This window comes from Melospiza melodia, chromosome Z (genome assembly GCF_035770615.1).
Source record: "Melospiza melodia melodia isolate bMelMel2 chromosome Z, bMelMel2.pri, whole genome shotgun sequence".
NCBI classification, from domain to species: domain Eukaryota; kingdom Metazoa; phylum Chordata; class Aves; order Passeriformes; family Passerellidae; genus Melospiza; species Melospiza melodia.
Window position 1 is genome coordinate 69,146,409 of NC_086226.1, and position 19,448 is coordinate 69,165,856.

The window sequence follows — 19,448 nt, forward strand, 5'->3', positions numbered from 1 at the left end:
CTTTTTTTCTCACTTTTTGGGACTCTGCTAGCAATAACTAGCACAGTTCTCTAGGGACTCATAAAACTCCTGAGCTTGTCAGGAAAACCCAGGCCTACAATAAGGTTCCTGGAGGATTTGCTGTTCCCAGCTGTAAACTACCTTCAGACTAGTCCCTCCCTGATGAGTCTTTAAAAGTACCAGAAAAGCTTGCTCTCAAAAAGGACAGACAGTATTCACAAAAGTACTCTCTGCAAAAAGCAGTGCAGAGGAGAAAAGGTTTCCAAGGAGAAGAATAAAACTATTTTTCTCAATTCCAGGTGCATGATTTTCATTTCCATCTTCAGGAAATGCAGGTCACCATTAAATTCACAAACAAGCTGCAGGTATTACAGAGGTTTTTCACCACATAGCTGTCTGGTTTGGTGGATGCCCAATATATCGTGGGTATTGAATCAGGACAGAGAGCACAACAAAGCAACGATTTAAGGGTGATTGAATTCAATAGATACATTGTACAGAGGTGCCTTACATTAGGTATCATCTAAGCTCTTTGAGCAAATTCAATGTGCACTTCTTTTTACTAGATCTCTTACTTGTACGTAACCGAAGGTGAAGGTCATGGAGCACATAAAAATAGTGAGAGGTAGGAGGGGAGTCATTCTAGTGTCCAGGTTTGTGGCCTAACCAGTCCGTTTATGTGTGATGAGGTTGGCTCTACTTATGGAAAATATTTGAATCTGAGTTTAGAATATGGGATTTCATATGAAGACTGAACAAACACCAGATTTTGAAAGACTTTTCCCTGTGAAAAGACAATAAAACTCAGCAACTGACTGATTACTGAAACATCTTTCAATCATTGTTAAATCTTAAACACTTACAAATATTAGCTATTTTTAAGCATGTATTTCAGTTTCTTCAGTATTTTTATTGTCCAGGTGTACCTTAACTGATTTACAATAGGAGCTTAACATGAAAGCCCAGCTTTGCCTTCCTGCAAGACTTTGAAGTAGCTGATGGGGTGAGCTGGGAAGGAATTCATGCCTCTGGTAATGAATGTTCATAATATTTGTTTAACTGATAAGCATGGTGAATCTGGGGGATAAGCTGTGCAATACACTGCAAACCAAATCCTTCTGCAGAAAATTGAAATACCAGAGAGAACATTTTCACTCTGAACTATTGTATTTTGAAGGGACTTTTACCTAACACATAATGCATCATTTCCTCTCATATTTCACAAGCTTTGCAGCTATAATAGGTGTTTGAGGAGGATAGATGGCTTCTTGGCTTTTTGGCCAGCCATTCAAATCTGTACAGGCTTGACTTGCTTTTCAGTAGCTAAAGGGAAAATTATAGTGAACAACTGCATCTGCATCATAAACACTGCTTATGAAGTTTTTAAATCATTTGTTGTTTCAGCTACTGATATTGACATTTTGCTGTGATAGAGAAATACTTCAGTGACAGCTAACGATGTTTTGGTCATATGCTTCATTCCAAAATCAGAAGTAATTTTCAACATTATGCACTTGGTGCACTTAATTGTATATGGATGGTCTATCACAATAGCCTCCTGCCATTGTTTATTCTTGTTTGGCCCAGAGGAACTGGAGTAGGTTTTTTGCATTCCTGTGACTACTCATTTCTATTTCCTGTCATTCCATAGTAATTAGTGCTCCCTAATGCATATTCCTTGCAAAAATATAACCCAGACTTTGTCCTCACTATGGCATTATATGCTTTAAAGTATTCACATATTTCCTGCAATATAAATGTTTGTGTTTGAAGGACCTCATTAAGTGTATATCTAAATTGGTTCTATAAACTGTATGGTTCTTTACCTTTCAATCTCAAAATTGATAGGAAGACTTGAAACTTTGACTTGTGTTTGGTTACGTGATACCCTTGAGTTAGACTGTCACAAAAAAGCATGTTCAGCCAGGCTCAGCGTGACCTGTAAGGCAGACAAGGGTGTTTTTTCTAATGCCCTGTTGCAACTAGTCTCACCTCTTAGGGCTATCCAGTGTCTTTCAGGATCTTACTGTCATTCTCTACTTCCTTTCCTTGACTCCATACGGGTGTCATTCCGTGAAGTCTTCCTCCTTGCTTGCTATTGATCTGCACATAGCTTTCGCACCTTCAGCTTCCTCTGCTTTTGCTGTCTCTTTCTATACTTTTTTCCCATGTCTGGTGTCTGTTTGTCCTGGCTAGTGTTAAGTTGTCACATACCTTTAAAAAAAAAAAATCTACAGTTTATTCCTGTTCATTTCATGATTCTTCTAATTCTTGCTCCTACTTCTGCTTGCATTCCTTTGTTGTCTTAATTGGAATCAAAGAACAACAGAATTTTTAAGGCAACGTGAAATTACCCACTGGCTGTTTCAGGCAGCTCATACAATGCATCAGACAGCAAAAGTAGTAGAAGGAGTCAAATCACACTTAGCAGATGTATGCTTCTCAGACTGCCTTTCCCATTCTTAACAGAATAAGGCAGGATGGATTTTCAGTGTCCTGCTACTATTCCTCAACAAATCAGCTTGTTGTGGATGTGCTCATTAATGCAAATTTGTGTGTGTTTGTGTGCAGCTGTTTGCCACTTGCCTTGCTTAAATGGTGGGAGGTGCATACGACCAAACCGGTGCTACTGTCCCTCTTCCTGGACTGGACCTGACTGCTCTAGGTAAGTGTCAGTGAGCACTGTCCCAGGGCTAGACTGAATCACATCCTACTGAACTCTAAATCTGAGGAATGAGCAAATAATTTTAACATTTTGAGCATCTCTAGATTCTGTAAATCAGTAACCTTTAGATGCCTCAAGTTTCATGGGCAATATGTAAAGACCTTAGAGGGTACTCTGCAAAATGATTGCCAAACTTGTAACAAACTCTGAAAATTCTATCTTTACATGTAATCAGAGAGGCAAACCCACAATGTTTAGACTGATTTTTTCATTATGTAAATGGAGGTGGAGTTTTGACATGTAATACAGAATGTTCTTTGGGAAATTTTGGTGGCTTACTCTTTACTAGTGTTCATTTTGAACTGTATGCTAGGTCCATGTTTAAAACTGGGGTTATGCAATGTTTATTATGACTTATGTAAGTCATCTAACACCCAGCATTGAGTGATGTAATCATTTAAAGAGTACAACAAGGTGCCTCTGAGGCAAGTCCAAGTTCAAATCTCCTGGCAGCTCTAGGGCCACGATAGCAAAAAATGTGTATACCTCAACTCACACAGCCTCTTGCTGAACACAGTGGTCATTATTCTGGAGAGCTAAATAAGAACCGGATGAATATTACTATTTTTCTGCAGGGAACAGATGAAGCCTGTGACATTGTAATCTTTTCTGTTCTTCTTTCTGGGCAGAGAGTGACAGACATTTCTTCCTATCCCTCTGATAGATAGTTTATCTTAAAACTATAGAAGAGATGCTTGACTGACAAATCACATTGTCCAAAACAAATACTGTTCAATTGTCAGCTGTGATTATATGTGCCTTTGTGAAGCAACTTAAATGTATTGCCAACAAGCAGTACCTTTCAGCTTTAGAAAGGTACGCATCTGAAGTCTGGTAGTATATCCATTTAGGACATGAAGTAGAAAAGCCCAAATTCAGCAGGCATAATAGCCAAAAATAGTGGAGCTTATCTCATGATAAAAGTTTCAGGCTATTCCCAAACCAGATTATCCTTGGTTTCTTTTGTTGTCCAAAACCATAGCTCTGTGCAGCAGAGTACAGAAGGTGGGTCATTAGCCCTGGAGGATTGGGGTCTAGCAGCTTGTTCCTTCTAGGGAGGACATGTGTTTGAGATGACATTTCCCAAACATAACTGGATGGGTGAAGAAAGAAATGAGCTCTGAGATCTGTTTCACATTTTGTTAAGTTTTGGCTTCAGTTACTTGTGGCTCTTTATGGGATATGATTCCTAGGAATTCTAAAAAAATGCAGGCAAATAACATGATACCAGAGATTCCCTGCTGCAGTTAACAAGGTGTGGATTTATAAGGGGAAGCTGAAAGGTCCCAAAGTTTTTATCAGCATGCAGAATAAGACTAGTTCCAAACTACTGTGTGATGAGCCACGACTTAAATTAAATGTCAGATATTTCTATTTCCCATGGCACTCTCTCCACCTCTTTGAGCTGTGGCATTCTAATCCGTGGTATACTTTCAGACACCATCCTCTTGTGCCTCAGTGTTGATCATTTGATATGTTCAGCACACCACTGATTTCACTTTGTTTTTGATGCAGGAAGCGGAAGGCTGGATTCTATCCCTTTTAACATCAGAGCAGCAATTCTGCATTCAGATATCTTTCTTCAGCCTAGGCACCAAGGCTTGGATTCTAATGCATTGTAAATCAAATCCATTGTTTCCCTTCCCCCACCCCTCCCCAGCTCCCTTGTTTTGTATTTTATTTTGTGATACATCTTTCAATTTTTAAAGAAATCCTCTGTATTTTTCATTTATAAAAGTATTATCAAATATATGCTGCTACACAGGTGTCATACACATACAAATGTAAAAATTCCTACAATCCACTGAGGAAGTGCTTGTTTAAGGTGAAGTCCCTCCCATTCCTTACATTAATTAAGCTAATTAAACTGTACTATACTGCCAGCCATGATTAAACAGAATATGGCAACTCTGCTTAGGAGCTTCAAAGAATACTACTGTCCAGCAACTCAACAAAAAAGTGTGTTACACAAGGCTGAATGAGCCTCTAAACTCTGCATTGGGCCTGTCTTGGAACTTCAGTTGATAAAAATTATAACTGCATGTGATAAGATCTGCGTTGTAACCACAGTTTCTGGTGAGCATAAGAAGAAGATTCTGTAGTGTAGTTTATGTGACATTAACTTCATTAGAGAGTTACTTAATGGGAGGCATCAGCATGAGCTTTACATGAGATTTCTTAGTAAAAGCGATGAGGGAACACCATCTCATTCAGAGAAGAATGGATTAAGTCTAGCCAACAAGAGCCTTTGAAGCTTTCTGACCTACAGGCTGTTCAGGTGTAGCTCTAAGCTGAATAATCCAGGATCCAGCAGTAGGAAGCAGAAGGATCTCTGAAACTTGCACCTTCCATTTGCCATGGGATTCACAACCTGCCTGTAACCACCATCCCTTTCCTATATAAATGAGGTACATCTCTTCATAGGTATCTGCTAGGTGAATGTTTTTGGTATCTTAGGATTGAGTCCCAATATCTTACTGTCCCTGAGATGGAGAGAGAAGGCACCAGCTAGGTTTATGAGTGAAAGTTTGCTATTGCTTGCAAAAATGTTGTGGTTTTGTTATGCAGAATCCTCAAAAAATTGGAAAAGACCTCTCTTAAACACACACAGGCAGAAATGCTCAGCTGACTGAGAAATACTGAGAGCATACATCTGAGCAAATATAATCAGATTTCTCATTCTCAGACTGGTGATCCCACTGTGTCTGAGGAAAACACACATGAGTTCCACCATTAAGTCATGCTCTGATGAACTGAAATGTTAAAATTTATGATTAAGTAGAGTGGTGGACAAGACAGAAATCGCATGCATTGCACCTTTCAAAGTCACATGTTTGGTAACTGTTATCAGTTAGCAAAGTCTGATCTATGAGAAAAGATCTTAGAGTCAGAACAAGAGTCATTGATCAGAAGCTCCATTTTTCCCAATAATAACAGAAAAGTGTAATTTGCAGTTATCATTGGGAAAGAAAAAGAGAAATAAATTTTACCTTCTGTAGCTTCCTATTCCTGCTTAGTTACCCTCCAGATTAAGAGTCTGCACAACTGCCCCACCCCACTTCATGGATGTACCTTCCTTTTATGCATGAACCCTGATACAGGAAAGTGATAGGACACCAAAACAAGCTCACAGTTACAGTAACAGGGCTCTAGTAAATACTGACACATAACTGATGGCTGTTAGCCTAAAACCAGAAATGGAGAAGAAAGAAACGAGCAAAGTTGTCAGCCATTAGGAGCTTTCAGCCCATTAAAAGAAAAACAGATAGTAAAGAATAGGAGTCATTAGGGGATCAAATTAATGTGAATGTAGATTCCTTCCCAGTGGGAGCTGCAACCAGCTGAAGAGTTGTGGTTTTAGCTCCCACAACCTTCTTTTTCTAATGAACTCTGCTAGCATGTAGCAAAAATCTTCTGTCTCCCAGCTCCACAGCCATCGACGTTTACAGCTTTGACTGAAGTTGGTGTTCAGTAAGTAATGTCCACATTTCAGCACACAGTCACCACCATTTGTAGTCACTTTGTTCCTTGACTTCCTTGCTGCCTTAACAGCAAATGAAGGAAAGCTGCATTGAGCAACACAGGACTTCTCAAGGGAAAAAGTGGATAAGTGAGAAAAGTAGATCTTTATTTATATGTCATTCTCGTGTTTTTGTCCCTTTTCCAGTGTGCTTCTCTGGTGTGTCCTCTGACTCTGTCCTGGTCATGTCCAGAGCAGAACAGCAGTGGTGAGGAAAGTGCTTAGATCTGGCAGGACATTGCTGGACAGTTTAGGGCTGGAGAATAGCTTTTAGCACCCCAGCTTCACACTAGTGACTTGTACATGGAGTCCTGGGATCAACCCAGTCAACATGTTTTTTAAGGAGATATGGTGTTAGGACAGAATAGCTGAAACTAGAGGCTGTCATATTAGTGCTATTGATGATGTTTTGATACTTGCTGGAATATTTTCCCCACCCTACCCAGTACTGTATTGTCATTTATGTCACTGCTTGTTGTGTGTTTTAAACGACTTCCATGTGATGCACTTTACACTGTAAATAAAGTTGCACCCTGTTTAGTACCTATATAGAGGCAACATTGTATTCTTTTTGTAAACCCTCACAACAATTATATTAAGCTATTAATCTTTAGGATCTGATGGAAAAGACTACAAAAATAGACCTCCACTTAAGCAAAAAGACAAAACAATTGCCAGCAAACTTAAGAAGTTGTAATGGATTAGTCCAGATTTGGATTTGCAGATAAAAAAGCAGTTAGCACCTCATTTTTCAAATCCTTTGCTCTACGAGGGCAGACCTGTAAAGGCCAAATTTACCACTGGCTTGAAGGGGCAGATTAAAACCTGCTTCGCTCACTACTGAAGGAGATACTGCTTGTTTTATTCGGCACCAGTACTGGAATTTTTAAAGGTATGGAAATGCGGATATTCCTGGACAAATGAGGTAAAGAATCACTGTAATAGGAAGAAAAATTTTTAACTCAAACACGACTCCTCTAAACAAATAGCATATATTACATAACAGGTAAAAGATTTAGAATGTGAAGTTTTTGGAGATAATGTTGTAAACCTGACAATGTTTGGATACACAGGCATAAGTGGAGACTTGGAAGTGCAAAATGTGGTCAATGTTTGAAACCTTCCCCGAGCCTGCAACTCAAAAGGTGGTGTGAGGTAACTGATAGTGTTAATGAAGCCCTGAAATTCAATGTGTATCTTATGAAAATATAAAAATTTGCAGTACTTGAAATATGGGTAAAAATCCTGAGTGGGAACAGCTGGGATGCCTGTGCACCTGGGCTTAGATCTTGTGCATGCTCTGGAAACACTGAGAACTGCCTTATTTAAAGAGACATGTGGTAAGAACAGGCTCTTTCCCTGCCCCTGTTCCCTTTGTTGCGACCATTAAACAAGCTAAAACTTTTAAAAGAGTCTACTGACACCTATGTCTCGCTGCTTGGAAGTACACTGGGAAATGTTTGTGTTGACTCAGATCTTGGGGGGGCACTGGACAGGGTTAGTGTGTGCTAGCACTTGTTAACATGAGGAGTCACCCTTGCACTTTAACAGTCTGACCAGAGATCTCTTTTGCATCTCAGAGCAGGAACAGTTTGTGCACCTCTGAAATGTCTTAGAGCAGTTTGGATCCTCAGTGCAGAAAGGATCCCTGCTGCTTTTACCGCACTGCAGATTGTATTCTGGGAGAACACACCCTGACCACACATTACGAGCACCAAGAGACAGGAATTGCAGTCCCCAGAGGCAAGCCAGGTGGAATATACAGTATCATTATTGGTCTGTTTCTCTAAGGTTATTTCCACTCATGCACATGATGCAGAATACTTCTTTACATATCCATCCCGTTTACAGAGAGCTCCTCTCCCAGGAGCAGGGCTGCTCTTCCATTATCCTTGCTTTCTAGACTGACATGTTGCTATTGCCTGCCAATGTCAAGCTCTGCAGGCTTGCCACCTCTCCCTGCTGAGCTTGGAGCACTACAAAAGCTGGTGCTCTTCACAAGCTAATGACATTGTTCTTCAGCGTAGGTTTGTCCTTCATGCCAGATGTCCATCCTGTAGATGGACCAGTGTGACCACCAGCACTTGTTTGTGCTGTTAAAAGTATCATGCATGGCCTGATGAAGAGGGCATTTGAGTTTCTCCCAGCCAGCGGCAGACTGTGCCACCACAAGAAAGTCACTTCAAATCTTCCCATTTTATGTATGGATCAGATGAGCCCCACCTTCTCCCCCAAGGTGCTGCAGTTTTGAAACGACAGATGAGATTTAAGCATCGTTATCATCTTTACTAATGATAGCCCTTCTGCAGATGTCATCTGCACCCCTCATTGCTAGCTCAGTGGACCAGCACTAACCTTAATCTTTTCAGTCTATTATCTTTGCTGAATGTAAATCTTCCTCCTTCAAATTTTCGTTTGCAACCAACATCTGCTGCACAGATTGTCCTGAAAACTCAAATTCTTTCTCTGTCTCCTGAAGCTTTGAAGCTATGACAATGTCATTGAGTCCAGACTGGCACCAGTTCTGTTTGGACCCAGAGCCTGCATGCATGGCAAAGGCCAGAAAAGGAGGCTGATGGACAGGGACAGATTGTCACTGTGGTGCTGCTGGCCTGCATCACATAGCAATCCAAGAGCACAGTGAGGACTGATCCTGGATCTCGACTGAAGGCTCTTCTCTCCTGGATGACGATTTTGTCATGCTGTATCCCAGCAGCCTCAGGAAATCAGTCTGTCGTTATGCAACCAAGTGGCAAAGAACAATCACAGCAGTCACCAATCCCAGTTCACCTGTACACCGCAAACAAATCCAGGACTTTCCTAGCTGCCTCTTAGTCATGCCTTCCGTTCCTATCTCCTCCTAGCTGCTTCCTCAGTACATTTATTCCACTTTGTTTTCAATATTCTGGCTGTAGTACTTCCTTCTCAGTTGGGAGTGGCATGATTTTTTGCAGCTAACTCAGAAGTCACCAGGATTCATTGGATGTGAAACCAACGGCCTCACTGGCTAGGAGGGAAGCACAGTGTGAAGAGTGATGAAGCTCTGCAATTGCCAGTGCAGGCAGGGCTGGCAGCCTCTGCAATACACAGTGGCAGCCCTACAGAGCTGAGCACTCCTTCATCTGCTGCTGCCTCGCCTTGCCTTGCCATCCCTTCCTTTTGCACTCCTTGGCCATGCTTTTAGTTTTACAGATACAGGTTATGCTTGCAGCTGCTGGGGGGGGGGGTGTCTGCATTTTCCAGGCAGACACCAAAGACACAGAGCAGAGGCACATCCACATCAGCTTGCAATACTTCTCTGACTGCACTGCAGCAGCCTAGGGTTGCCCTTTTCCCTGACATCTGCTCCACTGTTGTGGGGAAATCACAACTAATTTCTGCATCTGTCCTTGTGCAGCTCTGTCCAGGAAGCTACAATTTCATAGGTGAGGTCGTGAGCAGGGTCCTAGGCTGGTGCACAGGACACAGGAGTCCAGCAATATGCAGAGACCCCATCTACCTCATGTGTACATACATCATGAGATACTGTAAGCAGGTCCCAAACATTGTTCAGTGCCAAAGGAGTTATTAAGGAATTACTGCTCTCAGCTGCTTCTGGAGGGTGCAATATCAACTGATAGCCTCCAAGCCACACAGAGCACCAAAGCCAGGCTGCATGCCCGTCCCTGGCTTAGCTGGGGAGGCAGAAAATTCTTCAAGGAAAAGGTAGGTTCACAACACTCTGCAAAAACCAAAGACTCAGAGTTGGACCTTGTCCTGGCCCCGGACAGGGAGAGGGTGGAGCTAGGCAGTAACACCAGGAAACAGACATAAGAGCCCAGGAAGGACCACAGTCCATCCCTGGCAAGTAGGATGGGGGCAGAAATGCCTGCAGTGGTTACTGGTCATGCTGAACAGGGATCATCTTACAGCTGTGCCCTGGGAGAACCTGGACACAACTCCAGACCCATCTCACCTAGCATGGGGCATTTGGGGAATTCCCAAAGGTGAGGGGAGGTTTCTCCATGCTGGAAAAGAAGGGGTGGCAAAATGGGAGGCTCTGTGGTATGACAAGAATGGAAACCTCAAGAAAGCTGCAGTTTAGAAAGCACTTAAGTACATAGTCATGTTGTACAACCATTAAAGGTACTTAATTGCACCTATGCAGTTAAAAACCTGTTTAAGCATTCTGCTGGGCTGCAGCCCTTAGTCAGTGCAAGATTATAAGAAATATGAAAAATTGGGTCAGCCCTGTAGACACTCCTGAGATGGCTGCTAAGTGCCTGGCACTGAATATCTGCCATCAGCTGAATGTAGAAAGTTGATAAAAGAGGTGGCTGCCCAGTCAGGTATTGCTAGGCCAGATGTCTGGTATGATTTTATTAAATAGCTTGGTTAACAATGTAGGGTAAGGGATAAACAACTCATTAGTTAATCATGTTTATTGCAGGGAAGTGCTATAAGCGCCTGTGAGAATAAATTACATGAAGGAAGGATAATCATAATAAAGGCAAATGATGTGAAATTAACATTAGAAATGACAAGTCAGTGCTTCCTGAGGAAAAAAAAAATTAAAAAAGAATGTGCTCCTGGGGAGAGAGGGAAGTGTGAAGGCAGGCTGATGACCTGGCTATTCCCACCCCCACTTTCTTTGGATTTCATGCTTGGGAACAAGCAACACTGGCAGAGTCCTAGGCAGATGAGAGGAGAGCAAAACCAAGACGAGCCTATGGCACTGGGGAGATGCAGCAACAGAGCTTGTAAGAATTTTAATTTGTCTTAGTTTTGGTAGTATGACTTCTCTCTGGCCAGCACCAGTGAAATAATGTTCCTGCCATTCCTGTGTGTGCTGGCAGCTGGTATTCCACATGGGAGGAAGAGGAGTATCACAAAATCTTGAGTCGCAACACTCTGAAATGGTAGGTAAATAAGGGAAGTTAGCCAGGGGCAGGGGGCAAGCAGACCCTGTTCATGCCACCAAGGATCACACTGCACAGCACCTGTCCAGAGTGTGATTTTGCAGCCTAAATGTTCCAGAAGCATGGGGTTCTTCTGATTTCATCCCTGGTAGGATTACATAAACCAGATATGAGTGGCTGCCATGTATAAATACCGCTTTTGAGGACACTTCAGGCAGGAGTCACTAATGGTAGGTAAAACAAAGGATTGAATGTAAGTGGAACTGATATCCCATTGTACCAAGAAGCATATGAGTTTTCTGGGTTATCTGTGGGGCTCTAAGGAAGCACTGGACTTGATGAGTTGAGTTAGTGTAAATCACAGCATGATACAGCATGATAAGCATACTGTACAGTCAGAGAGCTAAAACCAGAAGGTTTCTTATGTTTCTGCTTTCAAGAAGCTACTGGGGGTATTTGAGACTTTCAGGTTATTCATGAAAAGATGCAAAATAGTATAGAATGAAGTTTGGCTGGGCATAAATTACTTGGTACACAGACACCAGCACTCTGAAAACCATCAAGCACTTAATGACCAAGAGTTAGAAAAGGGAGCACTGTCTATCCATTTACATTTCCCAGAAGATCTGTAATTGAGCCTTAGGGCAATAGAGGTAAAAGCTATGCAGCAAAAGTGAACCACAGAATCATAGAATGGTTAAGATTGGAAAATAGCTTTAATAACATTGAGTCCAGCTGTTAACTTTGCACTACCAAGACCACCACTGAACCAAGTACCACATTTACATGTCTTTTAAATGCCTCCAAGGATGGTGACTTCTGGGCAGCCATTTTCAATGCTTAGCAATCCTTTCAGTGAAAAAAAAATACTACTATCCAATCTAAACCTCCCTGGTGCAACTTGCTTCCACTTGTCCTGTTACTTGTCATCTGGGATCAGAGAATGACCCTCACCTGGCTACAACCTCCTTTCAGGTAGTTTCCTTTTCTCCAGAATAAACATACCAGCTCCCTTATGAGTCTCCTCATGAGACTTATGCTCCAGAACCCTCCTCAGCTCCATTGCCCCTTTCTGGACATGCTCCAGCACACCAATGTCTTTCTTACATTAGGTGTGCAATGTCAGGTGTACAAGTCTGGGCACAGCATTCAAGGTGGGGCTTCACCAGTGCCCAGTACAAGGGGACAGTGATGTCTCACAGCCCTAGTCCAAAACCATTGCTGATATAGGCTAGGATTCCATTGTCCTTCTTGGCCACCTGAGCTTCCTGCTGGCTCATGTTTAGCCAGATGTTGACCTGTATCTCATGGTCCTTTTCTGCTGGGTAGCTTTCCAGCCACTCCTCCCTTCATCGTGTGATGTTCTTGTGACCCAAGTGCAGCATCTGGCACTTATCCTTGTTGAAACTCGTACAATTGGCCTCAGCCCACCATTCCAGACTGTCCAGATCCCTCTGCAATCCCTTCCAGCAGATCAACACTCCCACCCAGCTTGGTCATTTGCAAACTGACTCCAGGTGCAGTCAATCCCTTCATCCAAATCATCAATAAAGATTTTAAACAGAACTGACACCAACACTGAGCCCTGGGATACACCAGTAGGAACCATTTCCCTGGGAATTATAGGGGCTTTATTCTACTCCATATCCCTGCCTTTCAGCTCAAGTACCCTGAGGACAACCAATCTTAGTATTAAAGACTGAAGCAAAGAACACCTGAAGTAGGCTTGCAAAAGAACTTGCCTTCACTGATGCCAGATTCCCTGTCAGACCCAAGAAGGCTCAGGGCCCTGTCACATTTGATACATTGTTGGGTGCATTGTCTCTCTGTCTTGTCCTTATCACCAGTGATTTTTTTTTAATCAAAAGCAGCTGCAAATATCCCCAGCAATCATTACTAGGCAACAGCCTTTGTAGTTCAGTGAAATTCAAATCAAGCCAAGGATCAGGAACTCTATGAGGAATCAGTGGGCTAACACAGGAAGTAACAGCCAGGGTAACCACCTGTAAAAGGACAAGAGGACCACAGCTGGATCTTCCACATTGTCCATCACACCAAAAAATTCCATTGGGAAATAATGTGACATCACTCAATCCAGACAATCTCTGCTATCAGAAAACCTTCACTGCCAATATTCCCCAACAGATGTGTTATTTCTATACCTCCCTCATACACACACATGTGCACAGGGGAGCCACTTTCTGTTACTTGAGGGGAAGTAGCTGGCCTCTTGTGCCAGCTCCACATCTCCCTAGGCATGGATGGAGAATGAGCTGCAGATCAGCTGCCCATGGTTAAAATGACTTCCCCTAATTTAAAAACGTCAAAAGCCTATTGGTGGGAGATTTAGTTGTGCCCTGTCTAGGCAGGCAGAGTGGCATCTTCAGGACTACAAAGCAGTGAGCCAGATGCACAGCAGCCAGTGCTTTACAGCCTGGCACAGTCTTTCAGAGGCAGCACTGCTCCACACAGCAGCCACATGGAGAAGCAATGCCCAGCATGTTGTCTCAGCTGCCTTGGGTGCTGAGTGCTGCACAGTGCTCGGGTGCAATTAGCCCTGCAGCAAGGTGGTTTAAGGTCAAAAGTGAGTGCCACATGTCCTGCAGGGAGCAGGGTGCCTTCACCCAGCGGGGAGCAGGGCAAATGGGACCCTGAGCAGACAACATCAGGGGAGGGGTGGAGGGGAAGGTCTTGTGAGGGAAAGTCAGTCTCCAGGGCAACAAAGCTGTTGTCCCTCTGGCAGAAGGCAGACTGGCAGGAAGCTGAACTGATCGCACTGGTCCCTATATCTTGAATTATGCAGCTGTGACGTCAAAATCCAGGCTTGGCCTCCAAGAGGAATGTTATACCCGCTAGGGCATCCTGCTATACTGTAACAGGGCTACAGAAAGTCCTTGGTCCCCTGCACGCAAAGGCGGAGCTGGCTGCCAGGGCAGCACACCATGCTTTTACATAAGGGCGCCAGAAGCTCAGGCTCCTCTGCCATCCCTGCCTAGATATGATGAGTTGATGGGATGGATGCTGCTGCCATCCTCAGTTTCTACCTGCACCCATGCATTGCTGCAGCTGGGTTGGTTTGCCACTCTTCTTTAACAAGATGAGGTGTGGCTGTCACTAGGTGTGATGCCAGGCTGGTGTTCTGAGTGTCACAGGGCAGATCCTCTGCAGAGATGGGTGTGAGCTTGGCCAGTTTTCAGACCACAGCCACATGTAATTAATTTCCATAGCAAGACTTGCAGGTATTGATATCATCTATGAAGATGGGGAAACTAAAGTACAGGCAGCAGATAATCTGCCCAGCCATGCACTGGAGATGGAGAGATACAGTCTGGGCTGGAGCTGGGACTTCTCAGTTCCTCCCTTAGGCTGTACTGCTGCCAGCCCATGCTTCCAAAGCAAAGCTTGTAGTCAGTGGCTGCTGGGGGCTCTCAGAGATGTGGTGGGGTGTCTGAGGATGCAGGAAGAAAAGTGCCACATGTACAGGGTGCCTCAAACGCAGACAGAGGAGTATTCAAGAAACCTCGGGAGAGACACATGTCCAATCACACAGTAGCTCATCAGGACCATAAAAGCAGCAAATAACTGGAAGCACTGAGAAATAAAAAAATAACTGAGTGGGCAAAAAGCTGAGTCTTAGCATGCAATGGGTTTGGGCCTTCAGGCTTACCATTACCTCTCTGCAAGAGTGTGCAGAGCCTTGCCTGCTGTAGCTCTTCAGGGCCCTGGGCTGCTTAGTCCTCAGAAAATTTCTCTAGAAAATGGCAGGATTTCAGTTTCCCTCAGGCTCTAGCCACTGCATCAGCAGCACTGCCTACCAGATTAGTTTACAAGACTGACGCAACCAGAATTGAAGTACTGCAACTGCATATTCTCTGCTGAAAGTTCCTGTTAGAATAGAGGAACAAAAAAAGAGAAAAAAAATCAAAGAAAGCCAGACATGTTGTTTCATGGTGTTCAGTCTTGTCTGGAAGGATTCAGGCCAGACCTGGTGTATCCCTGCTTCTAGGAGGAGGCAGTGGGTAGCAGTCACCATCGCCTCCAACACCCTTGCCCAGGACAAAAACAGTGGAAGAAAGGCTGAGAACAGGCTTTTAGCCCTGGTGATACTTCCCATAGCTACACAACCCCAAATCTCTCTATCTGGAGTCCCAGTAGCCTGTATTTTGACATAGGTTCTGACTCAAACCATCCTGGCAACCTCCCAGGAGAGGGTCCTCACACCAGGATTTTAGTTGGGACATTGGATCCTACATCTGAGTAATGTGCAGCTCCCACACCAGTGTAGAAAAGAGGTCTACATTGCACCATAATGAGAAGCTCTTTTACCTTCTCCCTGAAATGATGCTTGCACCTTGTACCTGAAAATATTTGCTACCATTGGCAAAACAGTCCTGGAGAGTCCTTTTCTAAAGGAATTTTGCTCTGTTCTTGATGAAAACCAACATTTAGCTGCTGTCTTTGTCTTAAAACAGGCTATTTTCATTGGTCTTCCTCCAAAGCATCTTTAAGAGGAAGTACTGCCCTTACCATATGAGCAAAGCAAGTACATACTGCTCCAGTTTGGAAAAAAAAAGAAAAGGTCAGACGAAGATGACTGTATCCCTGCCAGCCCTCAGATGTTTCAGCCAGGATTTGATGGAGTCTGATTGATATGTCCAAATAAAATTCTCATATGAGCTGGCCACATTCCTGAACTCTAGCTTAAATCTCACAATAGCATAGTGAATCTCCTGCAAGTCTGAAACAGCTGCCTGTGTCCTGCCACTTTCTGCAGAAACCTTTTTGCCCCTACACCTTCCCAGTCTCTCCATTCCAGAGTTGAACTGGCAGCCATAGAGTGATTGCCCAAGACACAGTTTCACTTTCTCTGTGCTCTGTGTAACTACAGCTGTATCTTGCTCCCATCTCTGTAACATCTCACACAGCTTTTTTGTCTTTTTTCCCCTACCTTTACCTGTTTGTGTTTTTCTTTCCCTTGGAGATGCAGCAACCATATCCAGCCAGAGCCTTTTGCCTTCATACATATGGTATAAGCAGTTGTGTACCCCCACCAAGTGCTTCAGCAACCTCTGTTCAAAGCAGTGATGCAATCCAGTGAGCCAGGCCAGGGCTCCTGCCAGTCCTGCTGTGGGCTCATGGTGCGCTCCCAGACAAACCACTCATCCCCCATCAATTGCCTTGCACACTTTGGACACGAGCTGCCTTTCCTGGGCAGGCATAGACAAGCCCACATCCAAGCATGAGTTGCACAAGGAGACTTGCACTGGGGAAAAAGCCTTTTCCAGCTCCAGGTATAGGCTGAATCCCAGCCTGCAACTCCATCCCTCCCATCATCACAATGCTGGTGTGTCTCCATGGCTGCCATGCCCATAGCCCACCAGGCCTGGTTTGGACATAGATCCTGTTCTTAAAGGTGTCTGTAAACACACTTTTCCACTTTCTACTGATTTTGTTTTGGTTTTTGTTTTTTCTGCAGCACCCAGAAGCTGGTTATTTAAAGCCTCAAGCCCCTGCAGAATACAGTGGGAAGTACTGAACATGGGGGTATCCCTGATCCCATGTTCCCCTCCAGTGCATTGATCTCTGTGGAAAGGAAGGTGGCAGAAAACCCACACCTTCTAAAATAATCTGTATTTGTTACATCCTTTATCACAGCTGCTCATGGTCCCCCAGGGTGTTTTGGTTCCTGTTTGTCCTAATTTTATTTGTACAAAACAAGGTGCAAGGAAGGATGAGGGAGAGGTAAGGAGACAGGGAGAAGAGAATAATCTGTTCTTACCCTCCACAGTGCATGAGTCCAAGTTCAAGCATCTCCAAGGTCATCTCTCCAGGGACAGGTGGCCTCAGGGCCACCTAGCACCCAATGACTCAACATCCAAAGGTGTTCTTGTGTTTACCCTTTTCATGGATGAGGACTCCCAACAGGCACCCTCATGTAGCACCCCCTGCCTCAGCCACCTCCCAGACATCTCTGATCAGCATGCATGAGCAGTATTCAATAACATCTTTCATGCCTTGTGCGGATGATATAGGCATTTATATTTCTCCTTTTCTATTCTGTGTCCAAAAGCAGCTTGCCAGCTATCAGAAGGGGAAGAAGTTTCCCAGACATACTGCAGGGATGCAAACAAGTTGTTTGCACAAACAAGTGTTTGCGCCTGTCCTTTTTCAGAATAATTCCTTTTATTAACCAAACCACTTTTCCAGTTTGCCAAGATCATTATCATTATTCCAGTGCTTCAGGGCAGTGCATCTCCTGAGTTAATCATTATCTGTAGATGTCAGAAGCACATGCCACAGTCCAGCATTCAGGTCAACAATAAAAACAGTAATTGGGACCAGACTGAGAAAAAAAATAATCATAATAAATCAAGAACTTTTGGAGTTTGCCTGAAGTGCCTCATCTGTGTGCCCAGAAGTGACTGTCACCAGATGCATTTGTCCAGCAAAATCTGTACCCACCTTCTAGTAATCTCATTTAAACTATGGTCTGGAAAGCCTCACAGGAGAAGGTATAAAAAGCCTCAGAAGTGCCAAGAGATGTGCCAGGTGTCCTGCTCCTGCATGTCAGCATCACCTTTTACCTCCCTTCAGGCGAAATCAGGTTTTTATAGTACAATCTGCTGTGCAGGTGTCATGATGCACATTTTGAGTCTTCTGTTACATTTTCTGCCTTCATCAAATTTTCAGTGGTAATTACAAATGGTTCTGGGATTGACTGAGCCAACTCTTTCATTGTTCGAGGATTAATTTTGTCAGGTCATGACAACCTGTCAGTGTCTCACAGCTGTGGGTTCTTTTCCCCCCTTGGCTGAAATCTCATTGGTTGCTCTTACCGTTTAACAACTAGCACAAAATGAAGCCTGCACCTCAAAATTAAGACTGATGCAAATACAGAATTAACCATTTTAGCCCTTCCAGTGCCAAAAGTTGCTGCCTGGTCTTCCACTTTGAGTCTCACAGGCAGCTACCACTATAAGTATTTACTAGGACAGGTGATACAATTAAAAAATTAACTGTGTGCCTCATTTACAAAGTCTTTATCCAATGAAACTGCATTTTTTTGAGCCACTTATCTTTCAAAGGAAGTGGTTTGAAAACAGAAGGTAAATTCACGTCCTGGACTGTCTGGGGCCCCACTTTAAGCCAGATGTTTGGGCTGATTGTGACCCTTGGGCACTGGTGAAGTCTACCTAAAAACACTTCCTCCATTTGGAGAGATGCTGCACAATCAAGACCATCCACTGAGAAATCAGCAGCCTTGTTTCTTTTAAAACATTTAGAGCATTGTCTCCAGACTGTCCAGCCACTTGCTTCCTGTTGGAGTAGTGAGGGGCTTCTGGGAAGGCAGGACTCTCTCCCAACGGCCCTCTCAGGGTGCAACCCACATTCTTCTGAGATGCCAGCCAGCAATCACTCCCTATCATCCAGATCAACTACACAGTGTTGTTTAACTCCAACAACAAGGATTTAACCCAAAGATTTAACTTACACAATGCAGGTGGATGTGGTCTCAGCTGACCATTTTCCTGAAAACTTCTCTCTGGGACTTGCAATTCTATAAACAACTCTTCCAGAAAAAATGGTTTGATCAGAAGCATGCAGAGCAGAAACACATGTCCAAAACCCTATCAGCTGTAAAATAATAGAGATTCTCAGAGAGTCTCTTGGTTTTACTTATACAAGGCACTGTTTTGTTACCTCATGACTGTACAAGTAGGATAAGAAGCTTTACAAGGAATATGTCATTGAAGGATAAAGACCTGTTGCTGCATTGGGCAGACATATTTAGACAACTACATGAAAACATTGGGATGGTGTAACCATGGGTGATGGCAGCCATCTCTTGCACCATTAGCTTAGCATGAAGTGGGGTTTGTAAAAGAGAAGTGGAAGGGATTTGCCTTCCTTAATTGTTTTTGTGACAAATACAATACAAATAATATAAATACAGGTGAACATGGATCAGAGAAGGGAGATGATATATGTTCTCACCTTGACTTTAACTTGGGAGTTCTTACTGAATAAAAGGGAATGATAATGAAAAGCATCCCAAACAGTGATTTTCACCTATGCTTTCAGCTGTGTGCCTTGCTAACTCAATGTCCAGTTTTGTACACTGCACAGGTTTTCTGGCTCTATCGTGAAAAAGGTTTTTTTGATTGCCAATTTTCATCATGGGTGGCACCTGCACCTCTCCTTCTCATTCAACAGGGCTAGCCCTGCCCCCTTAAACACAAAATACCACGAAGGATATTTAATTTCTACCAAAAGCAAAGGTGGCGGGTACTTCCAGTCAGACCCC

General features: G+C 43.5%; 1 protein-coding gene across 2 annotated transcripts in view; it reads left to right on the forward strand.

The window, feature by feature from the left end:
• Positions 1 to 6,792, forward strand: part of SVEP1 (sushi, von Willebrand factor type A, EGF and pentraxin domain containing 1) — a 118,556-nt gene extending 111,764 nt beyond the window's left edge. For both annotated transcript variants that reach the window (XM_063180814.1, XM_063180815.1), the window contains 2 exons: positions 2,572 to 2,665; positions 4,241 to 6,792. In XM_063180814.1, the coding sequence (XP_063036884.1) occupies positions 2,572 to 2,665; positions 4,241 to 4,271 (125 nt within the window). In that variant the 3' untranslated portion in view covers positions 4,272 to 6,792. The remainder of the gene's footprint in view (positions 1 to 2,571; positions 2,666 to 4,240) is intronic.
• The last annotated feature ends 12,656 nt before the right edge of the window (positions 6,793 to 19,448 follow it).